The sequence below is a fragment of the Monopterus albus genome, unplaced genomic scaffold (assembly GCF_001952655.1).
Source record: "Monopterus albus unplaced genomic scaffold, M_albus_1.0 scaffold14.1, whole genome shotgun sequence".
NCBI lineage: Eukaryota > Metazoa > Chordata > Actinopteri > Synbranchiformes > Synbranchidae > Monopterus > Monopterus albus.
This window is the reverse complement of record NW_018127894.1, coordinates 3,167,721-3,187,197: the sequence shown is the minus strand read 5'-3', so window position 1 is coordinate 3,187,197 and position 19,477 is coordinate 3,167,721. Positions and strand designations below refer to the sequence as shown.

At 39.2% G+C, this 19,477-nt stretch overlaps 2 protein-coding genes across 3 annotated transcripts in view; one reads left to right on the top strand and one right to left on the bottom strand.

Annotated features, from left to right (window-relative positions):
- The window catches only part of tcea1 (transcription elongation factor A (SII), 1), a 10,091-nt gene extending 8,501 nt beyond the window's left edge, over positions 1-1,590 (top strand). The window contains exon 10 of the mRNA XM_020591572.1: positions 1,190-1,590. Within this exon, the coding sequence (XP_020447228.1) occupies positions 1,190-1,198 (9 nt within the window). The 3' untranslated portion in view covers positions 1,199-1,590. The remainder of the gene's footprint in view (positions 1-1,189) is intronic.
- A 3,392-nt stretch (positions 1,591-4,982) lies between these two features.
- Positions 4,983-12,993, bottom strand: rgs20 (regulator of G protein signaling 20). 2 transcript variants are annotated; one of them, XM_020591659.1, is made up of 5 exons: positions 12,714-12,993; positions 10,963-11,129; positions 9,874-9,948; positions 9,538-9,772; positions 4,983-7,746 (listed from the first exon to the last, which is right to left on the bottom strand). In XM_020591659.1, exons 2-5 carry the CDS (start codon positions 11,124-11,126, stop codon positions 7,558-7,560), a joined length of 663 nt encoding a protein of 220 aa, XP_020447315.1. In that variant the 5' UTR covers positions 11,127-11,129; positions 12,714-12,993; the 3' UTR covers positions 4,983-7,557. The 2 variants fall into 2 exon arrangements, with proteins under 2 accessions (XP_020447315.1, XP_020447316.1); XM_020591660.1 differs by lacking the exon at positions 12,714-12,993 and adding an exon at positions 12,172-12,296.
- Between the last annotated feature and the right edge of the window lie 6,484 nt (positions 12,994-19,477).

Sequence of the window (19,477 nt, the reverse complement as noted above, 5' to 3'; positions counted from 1 at the left end):
AGGTCAGAGCCAGCAAACACATACATCCAGGGGAATCCAAAACGCGTTGTCCAAAGACAAGTCCGTTAAGCCGATACACTGAAGCAGTCCGAAATAAGAGGGCAAGGCAGAACAGAATAATCCAAGGAAGCAGTCCGGGTCAGAAACACAAGATACCAAAACCGAAGGAAAGCTGGAAAGTCAGAGCTGGGGTCTAGAACGATCTGGCAGCGTCCTGGTGGGAGGACGCTGCCTAAATAGAGGTTTAAACAGGTGCAAGCAATAACCAAGCAGGTGAAACTAATGTGAGTGATGAAGTATGTAAAAAGACCGAAACTAAGGTGAAACAAAAACAGAAAGTAACGTCAAAATAAAAGCCGGACGGGAAGCAGCGGAACCGAATCATGACACACTCTGCCTGTTCAGTAATATCACAGAAGTCAACCATATACCAATTAAATGTAAAAACCCGCTTCTTATTTCTCTGTCATCAAGAAAACAATCTTTATAAACTGGAAATCTAAAAAAATCATTTCACATCAACCAATGGACCAACCTTCTCATAGAACACATGACCCTTAATCTTAATCCTTCTTATTTATTTGGTATTTTTATTTTCTACTACTTCATACATTGACTTCACTCCATTTTAGAGCCAAATATTGTACTTTTTACTCTACTACATTTATTTGATATTTAGTTACTTTTCAGGATCAGGATAATTTACAAACTGCAATATAAGCATCTGACTTCATTGATTCCTGGTGGAAAATTCACAAAGTTTCTAGTAGTACTTCAAATTATAACCATGTAAGGTAGTTAAAATGAGCTCCTTTACTAGGTGCATCATTAAATGTGATGTGCACGATAATGGGTCAGTAATTATAATCCAATAGTATTATATACATTAATGTAAAATGTGCTGTTCCGCGTAATGAGTGTTTTTTACTTGTAGTACTCTTAAGTATTTTTGATGCCAGTACTTTTGTATTTGGGTAACATTTTGAATGGAGGCCTTTTATTGTAACAGTGTTTTTACACTATGGTATTGCTGCTTTTACTTAAGTAAACCATTTGAGTACTTCTTCCACCACTGAATAATTGCCAGTCTTTGAAAGGGTTTTTTTTTCTAACTCTTTGTTTATGACTTGATCATCAGTATTTATATATTCCAGTGTCTGGGTACTGATTAGTATTTTTTGTGTCCTAGTTCTGCTGAGTCTGCAGGCGTTGTCCACAGCACTCCGACAAGTAGCAAGATTCCTGGACCAGGTTGTGTCTGTCTGCAACCGATTGGAGTTTTGTATTCTGTGGTACATGATACATAACATGCCATAGAAAACTGTTACTGCAGTTACTGTTTGAGTACATATCCTGTTCATAGATTGTGCATAGATTTCAGCTCATCGTTCCCCAGTGCCCTCCTCCAAAATCTCAAGATTAGTTGTTTCACACAGTCAGATATATGCGATCAATCTTGTATCATGCTCTTTTATCTGCATTTTTTATATGTAGTTTTAACACTTTGGACAATGTTGTTTTGCTTTCTTTTCACAACATTGTATTGTTTTATTTAATTTCCCAATAAAGTGTAACCCATTTGATTAAAAAGAAGTGTTATTCATTAATCGCCTGTTACAGGATGGTGTGCCTACAGTCCCTTTTGGTTATGTGAGTTTTTTAGCATGTGATCAAGGGTCTGAGTAGACGTGTGTGTGTGCCAGGGAGGATACATTTGTTGTTGGAATATTCATTACATCAAAGTGAATGCTGATGTGTGCATAATAATTTGCCTCGGGACAGGATAATGTCACTGGCTGAACCAAGGGAAACAGGCAATTGTTTCCCTTTCCCGGAGGGTTTTTTTTTTTTTTTGAATTGCCAGGTGCAACCACTCTGCAGATGAGCTGCTGTGCTGCCGTACCTCTACATAAACTGAACACAGACGAGTGACACAAGAATAAGTCGGTGTAATAATTGAATTTCTGGAAGGCCAAAGTGTTATCTAGCAACTATTAATTTAATGCAATTTGGAAATTGAATGTGCAGTGTTTCCCATTTTACTCTGTTAAGTGCCTCACTACACTTCTTTATGTCTATTATCTAATACGGGTCTGTTTCATATTGATTATTTAGTTGTGTCCCCTTCAAAGAAAATGAATCCTATTAACCCCTCACACAGAAAACATACAGTGGTAAATTTCTTTATTTAGATTCACCCAATTAAGCCTGTTTGAGTAAAAGCTCCTCAAATTGTATGCAAACATCCTCTCATGTACTGGTTTCCAGGAGGTTGCACTGATCAGCCACAACATTAAAACCACTGGCAGGTGAAGTGAATAAAACTGATGATCTCCTTACATTGGCACTTGTCAAGGGACGGGATATATTAGGCAGAAAGCAACGAGTCAGTTCATATTTGTAGAGTTAAGCCGGTCTTACACTATAGAAGACTCAAAACGACTAAAGTCTGACACCCTCAGGGCACTGCAGAGTACAGACGGGACCCTGTTTGACCTAAAGGGGACAGCAAGGTCTGTCCACCTGTTCTTTCTCCGTTCTGTCGAGGTACAAATTGGATGACACGTCAAAAACAACTCCACCCGTTTGCCCTCCTTTGTAACCGTTCAATAAAACCTTACATCCCAATGCTCGGAGTCACCGGAGTCTCCGTCATATTTACGCATAGACGTATACACCGCTGTGCGCGCTGTGCTGCTTCGTGTTTGGTGCTGGAGAGAGCTCGCCTATTGGTTGTTAACGGTGCCTGAGCCAAGAATAAAGACTTAGGATAATCTTAAACATGTTTGATTTTATCGGAGCGTCAAGGCGAGAAAAAGCCCCGAATCAAAACTGCTGGGATCACGACCTTACACCAAACGACTGAGATGACGCGAGCGCGACACGACTGTAGCAAAACTCATGATTTTATTCCGACGTTGGAAATTTGTCTGCGACACTAAATAGCTTGAAAAGTCGTTGGGTGTAAGGCCGGTATTAGTAGTCCATTGTGATAGGTATTTCTGTCTGACAGTATGAGCTACCACATTTACAGGGGTTGTATGTCTGTTTCTCATATATCTGACCTGAATAGCTACTAAACAGAGGTTTTTGCTGGGTTACTTCATTAGGAGTGAGAGGCTTAGTTCATCAGCCTAGTTTGAGCTCATTCTGAGTGTAAACTGTCAGGACGGTGGAGGCAGTGTGATGCTCTGGGCAGTGTTCTGCTACTGAAGTTAGAGTAAAGTCCAGTGGCCAATGGGTCATTGAATAACCACAATATTAAAGCTACAGTATAGAACTTTTTAAAAAATATTTTAGTTGTAGAAATATCAGGTATTAAGAAGGTTCTGGATTCGAGCCCGGGCTGACCCAGTGCCTTTCTGTGTGGAGTTTGCATGCATGTTCTCCCTGTGCCTCCTGGGCTTGAACCCTGTACTCCAGCTTCGTCCCATAGTCCAAAGACATGCAACTTAGGTTGACTGGCGACTCTAAATTGCCAGTAGGAGTGAGTGTGGGTGTGTGTAGTTGTTTGTCTAAGTGTCCAGGGTTTACACAGCCTCTCGCCCAATGCCAGCTGGGATTGGCTCCAGAGCCCCGCGACCCTATTTAGGAATAAGCAGTATAGATAATGGATGGTTAATATCAGATATTTGTCATTAAGAAATTACAGCATATGAGAATGCAGCAAATTGACTCCTCCTTCAGGCCCACTCCACCAGACTTGCAGCTTTATCCACCAGGCTGTGAGGATGCTGAACGTCGTCCATTACCTCCCCCCCTCTACCCCTGGACCATAGAACAGACAAAGACTACCTCTGCTGTTTTGCACAAACCTTTTTGTTATATTATATGTAAATCTGCTGACTGATTTTTTGTAACCATCATATCTGCTGCTGTTGGTCATTTGCACTACTGTCCATATACAGTACATCTCATATGTTATCACCTCATCACCAACATCCTGGTGATGACAGTCTTTCTGTTACTGCACTACTGTCACTGACTGTACATGTTATTTTTTCTTTTTTGAGTCATAGCCTATTGGTTGTACCATTTTTATCCTAATTACTTCTAATCCTGTTTCTTAATTACTTTAATCCTGTTTCTTCTTTATTCAACTTTTATTCTATTTAAGTTCCTAAATGGCATGGCACTCATTACTAGGAGAGAGAGAGAAATGGTATTTCAGTTTTCTGTATATCCTGCACATATAGTGAATTGACAATAAAAATCTTTGAACCTTTAAAAAAAAAAACCTGAAATAATTGAAAATCTTTTATTGGTTAGAAAGGTCAATCCTGTTCAGAAAACTGTTAGAAGCTAATATCTGTTCAATGAGTCCGGGCCACAGGAGGCTTCGACGGCACGTCTCCACATTAAGACAAGTTGTGGAGAAGATTTATACAACAAAAATATTTGAAAAAAGTTACATGCTATAGCTTTAAAGTTATATACTGTAGCTTTAATGCACATAAAGACCATGTGCAACACTTTTTTCTCAGTTCAGTAATAAGTTGTTCACTGCCATTGTTGACTTTGATTTTTGAATAACCCTTAGTTTTGTATTAGATTGTATCTCCTTTACAATATGTTATTGGATTAACTCCAATACACATTCAAGATCATAAGAACAATTCAAACTAAGATGGCAAATTTCTTTATCTGGATTGATCTGATTCACCAGTCGCTGATTAAAAATCAACACAATTCTGTGCTGGAATCAGACACATAATTGTAGAGAAACATTTCACTCCATGTCTCAGTAATGTCTGTGATTTTCTGATTTATATATATACATACATATCCTTTAATGCTGCTCATGAACAGATAATGGGACTTGAGTGAAATTCCAATTAGTTCAGCATATTCAGCAAAATTTGTTGAGTTATTTCCCAGAGAAGTTTGATTGCATAATAGCTGTGTCTTGCAGTCTAGTGACCAAATCACTCCAGAGTCAATAAAATTATTGTGCTTTATTTTCTCTTAATCAAAATGCCCACAAGTCATTATTTTCTTATAGTAGCAGAAAAAAAAATCTAAACCGTATACTGTAAACATTCACATTATTTGTTTTTAAAAATGTATTCTTCAGTAAACTCAGAGCAAAATACCACATTTCATATAGTAAACAGAAGAAGAAACAACATTTATAGGCATCACTCCAAACCATTGGCTTAGATTGTGTTTTGAGGTTGATCTGCACAGCCTCTCCCTCAATTCAAATTGCACATAGTAAAAGTTAACTCTAAGACAAGTAGGAGCGCCACTGTGAAGCACACAGGTTGGCAAGAAGTTCAGATCAACCAGCCCTCTATCCACCGATCTTCGTCCATCACAAATAAAGACATGTGCTGTCATCACTCTCTCCGCTACCAAAATGGACTGATGTAGTCTTGACTAAGGGACTGAGACAAAACACATGCGCTAATTTGGCCAATGAGAGCGACATTTTCCCGTAAACTGGCCTCATGCTCCAGTAAGCACTCTTATGAAAACATCCACTGCTCATGAGAAAGATGTCATAAAATTGAATGTCAAGGCACTTCCCCATGTGAGGATCTTGTCTTTGAGTGACATGTTTGTGAGGCAACAAAATAATTCAACTAAATCTCTCAGAAATCAGAATACATTGAAGTATTTAACACTTGGCAACTCCAATTTTAGTCAGTGGAAACACTCTCGAGAAACATATAAACACAGTTTACATGGTAGCTTTGGTGTTACCCTGCTGTCCCCAGTGTCATTTTCAACTGATAGCCAATTTAATATAGCAGATATGCTATTTATACAATTTTTTTTAGTCAAAAGCATCCAAGGTGGTGCAACCACTGTCAAAAATGTCAATCCCACACAAATTTTATTAATTCTTTTTTTTTATTTCACAGATCTGTCATTTCTGAGTGATTTCTTACTAATTTCCAACAGATTTTCTGGAAAGAACTATGTAATTTAGTAGTAATTGTTACTGAAATAGACAGTTCAAATGGCACACTTCTAATTAATTAATTCCAGTTAAGTACCTGCATAACCTACATATCTATAGTATGTTTCGAGAAGTATGTGCTTTCTGGTTGATGAGAACATCGATAAAACTCTCGAGTTTAATGTAAAACTACAGGTCATGCTACAGCAGGCTGGTCGCTCAGGTGCACACAGTATAGTTCAACATATAACACAGCCTGACAAAACTGCATGCTGTTTTTACACTCAGGTTATTCTACGAATTAAAGACAATATAGTGTTCATTATCAAGCTTAAGAGGTGCTACTCATTAGATGTTGTTGTTTTAGACGTTAGCAGTTTCCTGATTTTCAGTCTTTCTCATAAGCTATGCTAGCCACCTGCTGGATGTGACTTCATATTAATCAAACAAAGAGTGGCATCAGTCTTATCTAATGCTTAGTTTAAAAAAATACAAATAAGCATATTTCCTGGAAGGTTTTCAATAATAAATGAATATTCACTTGCATTTTCTTCCAATAAAATTTGTATTTTCTTAATGTTTAGTACAAAATTACATAGTTCTTTGCAATTTCCTAGAAGGTTATTAAAAATTTACAGACCCATACACATATTTCTTCAGTTTCTGACCAGGACTTAACAGTTTACTTCACCATAGGACTGTACTCTGTAATATAATTTGTACTTATTGGTTTTTCTGTATTGGCAATTGATATCAATAAAATAAAAAAATACATTATCTGGTAAATAGAATTACTTCTTATGTCACACAGGTAAAACTATTAAACATATCTGGTGTGCAATGAGTAACACTTGAATTTAAATAAAATCTTAAATAGGCAGACCTCTGGGTTTAATATTGAATAAAGACAGTTAAAATACCCTTCCATCATAGATGTTTCTTAAGGAAACACATTGCACACTGTGACAAAAGCTCTTGTCACTTTCTGTAACTTCACCAGTAACCACACTTCAATCACGCACAGTTTCTACGTGAACTGGAGTTGCCAAGTCACTCTCACAGGAACCAAAGTGTGAGGTTAGGTAACAAAACAGGGTGAAACCAAGGTAAAATCATACAGTACCCCACCAAGCTGCCTGCAAGTACAGCTAACATGTAGCCTTTGACTTGAGCTTTGATTTTCATACGCAGTAAATAGAACCAGGCGTTTCCACATAAAATACCCACAATTCCATTTTTACTATTTACAAACTCATAAATATATAGTCTACAGTAGGAATCATTCCCCCCCCAAACAATCATACAAAAAACAACAGACCATAAAAAACTCTGAACACAAATAAAATAGATTATTTCTATCAAAAGAAAGAAAAGGAAACCAGAAACTAAAATGTATTCATATTCCTTTGGAGTGTTTTGCTATGTTGATCTGTAGCAGTACTTGTGATGTCGAGCCCTCGGGAGATTTTGAGACCTGAGTGTCTTCGGTCAGGTGCAGATCACAATAGCGCTGAGATCCCTGGGAGGGGCCAGGCTTGAGGCCTGGTTAATGTAATCCTATACTGAACATAAAGAAAATTTTAAGAAAGGGGGTTAAGGATGGAGGGGGACAGGGCATTAAGAGAGTTAAAACATCACAGGTCATCATCATCCTAAGATTCAGGGGACTGCTCTGACAGAGTGTTGAGCAGGTTTTTGTAGGCTGGGGAGTTCATGTAGCGGGGATACGAGTCTCTTTGCATTAGTGTGTAGATCTGCAGCTGGGCATCATCGAACGTGTGCGAGGTGGGTTCCAGTATGTTCCTGTTGATCGCCTCTCGCACACGGGAATCAAGGCTTACCTGAGAGAATAAAACATTAGAAAGATCAACATATGCACCTCATCTGTGACAAAGTTTACCTTGAAAGAACAGTTTTACATTTTGCTTTCTTACTGAAGGGAAAATAAGAGATGTGGCTGTATGGCAAATCTAGGGCAAATCCCAATTCCATTAATTGCATCCACATTTTCCCCACTTGGATCTTTTCCTTGTATCTTAGTCCCTCCAGTGTAAGATACAAAGGAAAAAAATGCAAGGAGTGAGGACTCGAGAACACATCACATACGTGAGACATCCTTTCCTCTGATCCTTGATCTGAAGCATCCAATCACCATCTGATTTCTGATAAAGTGGTGTGTTGATAAGGATTTGGGATGTCCTTCAAGATGGGAGACTAGAGCGACTTCCAGCTCAAGCAAGAAACGATCAAATAAGGGAATTGGGATTTACCCAAAATGTCATGATCCTATGCTTTGTTTTGTCTCTGCTGCATTTCCCTTGTTATTATAGACCCAGTCCTTGTGTTTGTTCCTTTTTTCCTGCTCCTGCTACCTGCTCTGTGCCACTTTGCCTACATTCACCTGCCTTCCCTCTGTGTAATCAAACAGTCTGTATTTAAACCAGCCACCAGCATTAACTCACTGCTAGATTGTCATCGAAGAACTCATCTCTCATGACTTTCTAGCACCTTTTTCTCTCTACTTGTCCCATTTTTGACCTGTTAACTCTCTTGGACCCTACTTATCTCCTGTTTATGGACATTTGTGCTCTCTGGTTTTCTGTTCAATAATCTGTCCCAAGTTTTCCTGTCTGCCTCCATATGCGCATGGACTCCCTGATTCACTCCCTGAATCTGTTTATTTGTCTGCCCCTGAACTGTTTTCCTGGCCTAGCTGCTTGGATATGAACTCTTTCTGTCTGTGACCACAGATAAGCCTGTTCTCTGCTCTAGTTTGGTTGTATGCTCAGTAGCCACTCTCATCTGTGTGTTCTGTTTAACTCCTGTTGTCTTCCATTTACCTGCCATTGTATGTACCTGTGGTTCATGTTACTTGTAGCCAGTCTTATTGCCAGCATTGTAGTATTGACCTGAGCCAGCCATAGTACCCACAATGTTGTACTTAACCAGTTAGCCATGTTACCGTACCTGTGTTCTTGCACTTTCCTGAGCCAGTTACCTTAAGTGTTTGTGTTTTTCTGAGCATGTCTTTGTGTGTTATGTTGTATTACTTTCCTCGAATCAATCATATTCTCCCTGTATTATAGTGTTTTCCTGTGTCTGCCATCATACCCGTGTATCCTGTTTACCCGCACTCCTGCTATCATTATTAAAGTCTTGTGTTCCTTGCCACGTATCCCACATTTCACATCTGCATCTGGACCCTCAAATACCAAACCATAACAAATAAAGCACAAAGACTGAAAACTGGGGAGCAAAATGCACCATACATCTAAAGTTCACTAATTAACAGATTCAATCTTGTTTGACTGAAAGTGTAAAAACAACATTTTGCACATGGATTACACAAATGAGATATAATGTGTTAATTGGTGAGCATTAGGTGCTGGTAGGTGGAGTCTGTTACTTTTGAACACAGCAAAACTTCCACTTTCAGTCTTTATGCTAAGCAGCTAGCTGGCTGCTGACAGTAGCTTGACGGACATGAGAGTCATATCAATCTTTTCATTTACTTCTCACTAAGAAAGTAAAGAAGCATACACTCTCCCTCCTCCAAAAATGAATTATCCCTTTAAAGTTAGAGAGAATGAAATGAGCACATTTAATAACACAATGAAACTGAGCCGTCAGACCTCTTTAGGCGAGAGAATAGAGATGTAATCCTCATAGATGACCCGAGCCTTCTCCTCTATCGCACTCTTATTGGTCTCTTTGCTGAATTCCTCACAGGCTAGCCAGAAGAGCATGTTCTCCTCGCTGAACTCAGTGCGAAGAAACTGTCGGAAGGAGTTCCTCCCTGCTGGGCAACACATCAGCTTGTCAAATGACTGCCCCCATGAGCGCACCTCCTCCAGTGTGGGCTTAGGGCTGCAGAGAGTATGGACAATACGAGTGATTTCAACATTTATCCAAAAGAAAAAAAAATGTTTAATAGATAAGGCCATTCCTGTGCAGTGAATTTAACTGACCAGTCTTCACAGTCTGCGGTCCCTTCCTTAATGTCATAAGATGCCTTTCGGTTCCTATCATCCCGGTCTTCATTCCTAATAGTAAATCACATGTAAACACAACAAAGAAAAGCAAAATAAAGATTTTCAAAACTGTTATTGCTAAGGTGTCATTTTCTTTAATTTTAAGTTTCCTTAATTTCTCCAAATGAGTTATTTATAAAATTTATATTAGAGTGTAACATAAACAGTGTGCATTAACATACACATAGTATAATTTCAATGTCATATGGACGTCTAAGCAAGCTGCATGCTACACATATAATTTCAATGTACAATGTAATGGTCATAAAGCTACCTTGGTAAATAGAATAACTGCTATTTATCCTAGCACTTTTGTCAGTCCTTCCCAGATACACTCACCTGTAGAACTGAAATTACTGGCCAATTAACTGATTAGCTGAAAATGAATCTGCACCTATTGCTTACTTTCTTACCCTTCTGTGATAACAAAGAGGATTTTAGAATATTGTTTGGACAACAAAAGCTATTTATCAATTTCAGGGCATCACTTCGACTGCCACAGACAGTTTAAAGGTTAAACAATTCAGTTCAATTAAGCAAGAAAAAAATCTGCGGATTATTTGATAATGAAAATGCTAGTCACAGTATATAAATACATACAGTACAGAGTTTGCTATTCACCTGTTACCATTATATAAAAGCTATACATTTTAAATTGTACCTGTGATTGTTTAGAAATTGTTGTTTTTAGGTGTATGTTTGGTTTGTCTTTTAAATGTGTCCTGGGAACTGGAGTCAAATTTCTAGGCCAAAAATTTTGATTCCGATTTGGTTTGATTTTATCACTGACTGCTGATATTTCACAAGCTCACATTTCTCACATTCACAGCAGATAACCAACTAAGATTTAGATATGTTTTACACTAAGTCTACTAGAGATCACATGCAAAAAAACATGTAGAGCATTAGACACAAGCAGGGGCCTGCTGTTGGGACTGCAGCAGCTCATTGCTGTGCCATCCTGCGTGCAGTAATTTTTACCATGCTGGGCCACAGTGAGCGAGTTCTCAGGTGGGGAAGACCTACCAGGAACAGCTACAGCAGCAACACCAACAGAAGCAACATGCATTCGAGCCCCGTGGGTTGGCCTGGCCTGGCTGGCCCTGCTGAGCCGGTGCAGTTCCCCCCGTTGCTGACTCCTGCTGCACCGACATCTGCCTCTTTCGCATCTCCATCCGTTCTGATCCCATGGGCTATAGACAGAGGAAAGGGGAGAGGAAGATACTGTTTTATATTTTTTTTAAGGAATAGTATTTAATTGAGATTTTGTCATGGAAGTATACATATAATAAGAAAATCTGTTGGCTTGCAATGTATTTGTAGGATACAACAATAAGGGGAGCAAGGACAGCACAGGGTAGTGGTGTTGTCAGTGTGAAATCCTGATGGTGGATCCATTTTTACCATCACATTTACTGTGATAAAAATTTGATAAATTAATTAAAATCAGATTCACCAGTTGACACCTATCTGTTTTTTATATGGGTAGGAAGTAAAGTGCTGCTGATGCTCTGACTGAAGCATGTGCTGGCATGTACAGTGGCCGCACTGTAAAGGAATGTTGCTTGCTCAATTCAGAGGAAATGTATGGAAACATAATTTGTGGAATTTGTTTTTCCTGCTGCCAAATATACACCCACTAAGCACATTTCAGTCCCTCTAATCTCAAACTGGCTGGACCTAGAGCATGGGTTCAATATCCATAATCCAAAATTTCAGAGATCTCATTTTTGAGAACCTGAGTGTAAAAGCAGCACATTAAAGGATCTGCAACGCTGGCTGGGCCCAAGTGAAAGAATAAATTAAATACCCCTGCAAATAAATATTTTTTTTTTAGCATGTGTAGGCCTACTTGTCAAATGCCATGCACCCTTAGGCTATATTTATCATGTCCGTGAGAAATTACTGTTATAATAGTGACTAGTGCTTTAGTGGATTCAACAGAATACCCATGACGGTTTGTAGGCCTATAGACTACAGACAGGCAATGCTCACAGAATCATTTATTGTCTGATTTTAGCAAATGTGTCATCACTGGGTCAGATACTGCCAAATCCTCTCAGATCATTTATATAACTAAGCTGTCGCTTCCAACACGGGCATTCGCCTGCTACCTGACACAAGCAACTGATGCTTTGAAAATGTCAGAAAATTTGACACAAGCTGCTGAAGGCGCTGCTTGCAGATCTATAACCGCAGCATCGCTCTATCACAGCCTTTCACTGAGTACAATACCGTTTGGTCATTTCTAAAATGGATCCGCGCGCGGTTTCCCTCGGATTCGGAGCTGGCTTCGGTTGCAGATTGTGTGCGTCTTGCCAAAAGCCATATTTTACGCGTTAGGTATCGGGCACTTCAAAGCTGACACAGCTGCAGTATGCTATGGCTTGACTCAACAGCTATAGACGATCAAATGGGGGGGGGGGGGGGGTTGTCGTATCCAATCAAAGAATAAATCATTACAACACCACATAAACCACACTTGTTCTTCAATCTCACAGCAGCACAAACGTGAACAACACAGGATTTTCTGCGATATAACAGCAGAGACCACTGCACTAGAAGCTCACACATCACATCAATGGAAAGTACCACCATGAAGAGCCATAGCGCTTCATCGCCCTGGACAACCACCGAAAAGACACTGCCTAGATCTGTTAAAAGCCCACTGTACAGCAAGATAGTGACATGCCATTTAAAACGCCGGGAAACGGCCTCAAACGCTCCTCTCCCGAAATGTTTATGTAATGAAACGTCGGTTTGCTACCAATACTTACAATTTCACCATGTATGCACAGCGAGAAGAGGTAATTCTTTGCCTTGATTACATCCGATGGTACATAACGCCTTTATCCCGACCGGCTGCTTCAAATCAGTACGCATGCGTCTTCTGCCCAACTCGTAGTAGCCCAGTGAAGAGCGTAAACCCCGAACAGCCTGACACAGGTTTACTGTGCAGGTCCGTGCCTGCCTTGTCTGAGAGAGACTTTAGAATCGGACTATTCGGGCATGAATGGCTGCATGTCAGTTTGCGATCACGAAAAGGGAGAGGCGTAAAAGCACAAAGGGCAGAAAAAATAACACCCATTGAATTCGCTTGAGCCCCTGTCACATTACTGCTATTTACATAGCTCAAAACATTTGAAATAATACGTAGGAATACCCCCCCACACACTCACGTGTGGTGCTGAAACAAGCAGCGGCACAGATCACTGCACTACTTTCACCTAAACTTGGATGACTTTGACAGCCAGTGTTTTATAATTTGCCATCTTATATTTACAGAGTGTTAAGTGCTTTTTCATTTTAGAATGATCTACCCCCCAAGTGCAATCAATTGTTTAGGACTTTGTGAACGCCAAAAGCCCTTTAATCCTCTTGTGACTTACACAGTATGTATGTGTTGTTTAATTCTGAATTTGTTGTATCCCTTTGTTTGTTCAGTTATTTTAAACAATTAGCCAAGTACAGGGGCTGCAAACTAGATTCACCCAATTTATATGTGTTGCATTACCTCTCTGTGTGTCACATTATTCATCGAACTAATACAACAGTTCATATTTTGCAATTTCAGGCTCACATCTATACACTATACATACTGATCTATTAAAATTAAACATAACTGGCTTTTGTACGGGTAGTTTCCAAGCACCTGTGTGCCCTGTAATCCACAGTACAGACCTGCAACCAGTAATGATGTGGAAGGCAACACTGCCACCTGAAGGTAGCTCGAACTACAACACTAACATCATATTCTTCATCCACATGATACCAGAGCACTAATTGATTTGCAGTGAATCAATGATCATATTCATTTTTTGAGGCCCATATTTGCTAGATATGATCTCTTAGTATTTTACATGGCTGTATGAGTCTTACACTGTATTCATGTGTTGGTCATCTGACACAGAATCAAGCTATAAGATAATACTAAAATAAGATATATTGTACATTTTCACACATCTTTCACTGCAGTCTGTTACATACTTTGCTTTTAGGTGCATGTTGTGTTTTGCTTTATATAAACACCAGGTGGCACTCTGCACTCAATAGCTGCTGCACCTGCAAAAGTCCAGCACGACATTTATTTTATTTAATTATCTATTTAATTTACACCAACACATTTGTGCCATTGAATATCTGGGCCACGTTGTCAGTCAAGATGCTCTCTGATGCCATGGAAATTAATCTCACCAGTTCCACACTCTACCAAGAAATGCAGCAAACTGCGAGCATATGTAAAACAAGACTCACAGGTGAACTGTTACAGACACCATACAGACCTGGTATACTGTACAGTATATACTGTATGATACTGAGAGATCTGGCATTCATCTGTTCTGTTATCTTGTCAAAAAAGGCCAAACAATAGATTTCTTCCCTGTCCAGATTAATTGCTTTGTGTCTAACTAGGGTGTGTCCCAAGCATCCACACATCTTTGTTTCCCCCAAGAGATAGGAACATGATTTCCTCAACACTCCAACACCTTCCCTTATGTTCATACTACACAATACAGACATGCAAATAGCCACATGAGATTGATACACATACACACAAGCAACAAATGATACTTCATGCTGTTCTGATTTGATGAACATAGAGACTTTTCTCTCTGAAAGCACAACACCAAGTGGAGAAGGGAATCTGAACACACAAGGTTACACAGTGTAGGATGACAAAGCTGGGCAACAGGGCGAATAAAGTCTTTTCAATATGTGAATACGGGGATTCAAAGCATTGTAAAGCTTTGAAGAAAATAGAATTAACCACAGAGTGGATCCCTGGAGCTCAACATACAGAAGTGTGATTGCCAACATAACACTTCAAGAGCTTGTCCATAGTATCTGTGAGCATTTTGAAGGTGAAGCTGATTCGTCCAATCACAGCAGCAAAGGTGGCAACAGGCTATAGGAAGCATTATTGTCACTTCATTTGCTTTTTATTTCTTTCTGACTTTATTGTTCATCTAATTAATTTTTTTGTTTCCCCCAGGTGTATTGATCAAGTTATAGTCATCTGTTCTGACTATTCACCATCATATCATCAGCATAAGCCGAGTTGACAGGTCTGCATACGGAGTGTTCAAATTACCACCTTCAAAATGGGTAAACACAATTATATTGGGCTCATTTAAAGACAATTTAAAACCTTGCAGCAAAACTTTTTTTTTAGCTTTGCACACACAATACGCTGTTGTGATTCTATATGACCATTTTCTTTAATGTCATCTTTAGAAATGCATTAATTGCATCATTGTCACTCAAAAGGAAATGAAGTTGCAGCCAGAGTTAATATAAATAAATACACACACATAAACACAACACCAACATTAGCCAATAAATATATTATGGTTTTACAATAGTGCAATTAGTTGAGTTCAAAGTGCCGTTCCTATCTCTGGCACTGAGGGGTGAGCAAACAAGTAAATTATATTTATGTTATCCATCTTTCTTTTCTTTTCCTTTCTTCAGAGGCATGATCACAAAAGATGAACTTCAGCTTTCTGTGCATATTCACAACATAGTCCTTAAAATGTGCAGGGGCACCTGAGACCATCAATAAAGCAAAGATGTTTTGTCACTTTGCTTTATTGAGAGGGAAAGCACAGGTGTAGCTGATAACATGAATAACAATACTTAAAGCCACTACACAATCACATCAACCTACACAGGTGTGGATGTATTTAGACTCTGATAGACTAACATCTCTCTGACTGCCCTGTTAGTGTTGCTGCATCTGTTAGGGTGCGACAACTTAGGATTTCATGTAATAACTATCATAGCTTCACCCAACATTAATCCAGTGCTACATTAATGCAATGTTTAGAGTGAGAACAGCAGGAAACAAAACACATCCGCTGTGGGAGTGCTCACACTTTATTCTAAGGCAGTTAGCCCTCATGATAAACATGGTGTACCAGTTCATTAACAAGTGAAACCAGATATAAATATGTAGAGCATTTTTGAGATTAGCTTAATCTTTTGTATTCGTTTTAATATTGGCTTTTATTTTGATACAACTACCAGCAGTGGCACATTTGCAGCCATCCTCTGTTGACATGTCTGCAGCTCTTTCTGACTAAGTGGGACATTTCATTTCTGTCAGAAATTCCCAATGTCTGAAACTCAGATTTACAAGATGTCAGCTGAATATAATTAACAATATGATTTGTACACGGCATAAGCAGAGGTCTGTTCATACGGAATACATAAAACCACATATGCATGGTTGCAGGGCCTTCAGTGGAACTGCGCCATCATTAGTATTATTGATTACACCTGTGCTTTACCTGCTGTTACGAGTCAAAAAGTCTGCTATGAAAAGTTTGTTTATGCGCTTGAACATAAACATTTTTCAAGCATATCTGAAATTAACATCTAACCTGCCTTTTCACAAAGTGTCATCTGCTGTATATGAGTACTACTTTAATTCTTATTTCATTTAGTTTCCATTGTGATTCTACTTTGACTGGTAGTCAACCAGCTTGACTCTGCTCTGAAATATCTGGCCATGCAACAGCTTTGTGTAATGTATATGTTAATGATTTGAAGTGACTCCTCTGTCCTCCTGTCCTCCCACTCAGCTCTGGAGTTCTATGTCCTCTTGGCTCTTATACAATCCCTTCCACTCTGAGAATAGTAACACGGTGCTCCTTACTACTGAAAGCCAAGCAAAAATCTTTATTTGTCCATTTACCAAGACTCACTGTGCTGCCAAACTCTATCCAAAATCACATTCACAGACTGTTTTTTGGAAGCTATAATGTATTCAGAACACCCTAAGATTTTTCTCATTAAATATTGCATTTTGATGTTTATGTAATACTGACTGTGTAGCTCACTGTGCAACTTGAATTAGATTTCTAAGGACTGGCATCACATTATTTCAAGATATACTATCTTCTTCTTTTAATCTTCTTAAGCCTTGTTCAGACATGAAGTATTTCTCTAAATAGGGGATGGAAAGAAGCAAAAAGGGTTGCTGATGCTCCAACATGAGCAATCTGGCTTCAATTAAAACAACAATATCAATAGACATTATGAAATATGCTTAATTTATGGCATGTGATTAATAATTAAAAATAAGAAGTATAATGGCTTTAGTAAGTTTAATTAGGCTGTCAGCGTTTTATTGTTATTGTGTTATCTGTGACTGCTTACTGGTGAAACTACTAGTAAGCAACACTATTTCTGAAATACATGTATGTACTCTGAGAAAAGTAAACTGATATGTGCAGATGCAATTTTACTTGACTTGTTAATGACTTTTGATTGTATCTACTTCATGAAAATTTGCTCCAAAGTAATACTCAGTGATAGGATTATGGTAATGAGGCTATTATCAATAACGGTAATGCTTAATGTAAAAAACAAACAAACAACAACACGTGCATACCTCAAGGCACACCATCTCCTGTTCCTCTCCATCTGGGTCATTGTAATTCACTGAGTACCCTACACCACGTTGGCAAGCACAGGCCGGTCCTCGTATCCACTGCCACATCAGGGCCCTGTTGCGTCTGATCCCTCTCAGAGCAGATGTGCACCTGATCTTCCACTGCCTCACCACTTTAGCACGTGGCATGGTCTGACCATGAGGCCTCACTCACTAGATGGGGCTCAAGTCTGTCTGAGATTATAAGAAATCCAGGCAATCTTTGGTCCTTTTCTCTCTGTTTTCTAAAGCACATTGTGACAGAAAGAGAGAGAGAGAGAGAGAGATAAAGCCCATCAGTGACAGTGATGAACACAAGAGTGTTTATAAAGGAGAGGGCAGAAGGGGATTAGGAAAATGTTCCCACTGGATGCAGTCCTAACTCCTCTGTGCTTTACTGAGCCTCACCAGCTTAGGCCAGATTAAGCCAGGAGGCCTTAGTGCCTGAGTGAGATGGACAAAGAGGAAAACTAGTGACAGACATGGATTAATTTGTGATGATATGCTCCTTCTCATGTAATACAGTGGATTAAAACTCATTGGTAAATTGAATAGAGGAAACATATGACCATAGTCCACACAGGCATACACTTTACATCCGAGATGATAACTGCATTGCTGGTCTGTTTAAGATTTTGATGAGGAGCTTTGAATGTGTTGTAGGTGGTTGTATCACTCATTACAGAATCACAAGGACAAACACTGCTTTAAGCTCTTCAGTGTCAGCAATCAACTGACTTCAGCCCAGCGCTAAGTACGTCAGCTGATAACACATCTGATTGTAATTGATCGGCTGCAGTCACAAGAGGTGTATTCTCATTTTCAAGCCCATCAGGAAGTCAGAAATATCACAGACAGGAAATCACAGTATTAGCTGTATCTGCCCTCCTGCTTCTCTTTCCAAGATCTGCTTTGCTTGTAGCAGTTAATTGCAGTCCTGTCTTTGCTTTGGCAGCAGGGGCACTGATAACCCCCTTGGTTGTATCCATTTCAAATATCACTGCAGCAGCCTCCCTTTTTGCTGTTTTGGGTTTTAGGCAAGGTTAGTAAATTAATAAAAAGACAACAATGGAGTTTTGAGTTCCTGTATCATTCACACTAATAGATTAAGAATTTACAAGAACCTATTGATTTAAAATCGGGTTCTTAATACACTCAGCGTCCAGTCTTTACATGGCCAATAGTGATAGTGTATCAGCCGCTCAACACCCTGGCCAACACAGCAAGATAGAAAAATGAGGGCATTTAATGATTTTTTCTTGACTGTGGATGAAGGAAATACTGCTATTTTGATTCTCTTAGACCTTTTGGCTGCTTCTTTCAGTTGAGATTTCTGGCTAAGGTTAAACACTTTTTTTCTTTTAGTGACTTGAAAAGGCAATTCATGCCTTTTTTAGCTCTAGACTTGATTATTGTATTGCACTGTATACTGGCATTTCTCAAGCCTTATTGTCTCGGCTCCAGTTGGTCCAAAATGCAGCAGTTCATCTTTTGACTAATACACAGCGTCATGAGCATATAACTCCAGTTCTTGCCTCACTCCATTAGCTTCCTGTTCGTTTTAGGATTGATTTTAAATTGTTGATGTTTGTCTATAAGGCTGTACATGGTCTAGCACCATCGTATATCTCTGAGCTTCTGCATTTTTATGCTCCAGAAAGGACACTTAGGTCTTCTAACTAGTTGTTCCTGGTAGTACCGAAGTCCAGACTGAAACATTGGGGAGACAAACCTTTATCAGTTCGGGCTCCTATACTGTAAGTGGAATTCTATCATATACTGACTGGCTTTGAATTGGATTAGTAGTTATTTGACACAGAGGCGCCAATTTGTGAAGTTGGGTGAACATCAGTCGAGTGATCTGGAAATTGTATGTGGGGTGCCTCAAGGTTCAGTCTTGGGACCTAAATTATTCATATTATACATTAACGATATGTGCAAGGTTTCGGCTTTAGTGAAAATGGTCTTATTTGCTGATGACACTACGATATGGGCATCCGGGGATAACCTACAGCAACTATCGGGACAGGTTTCACAGGAACTTGAGAAGATAAAGAAATGGTGTGATAGTAATATGCTATCTATGAATATGGATAAAACTAAATT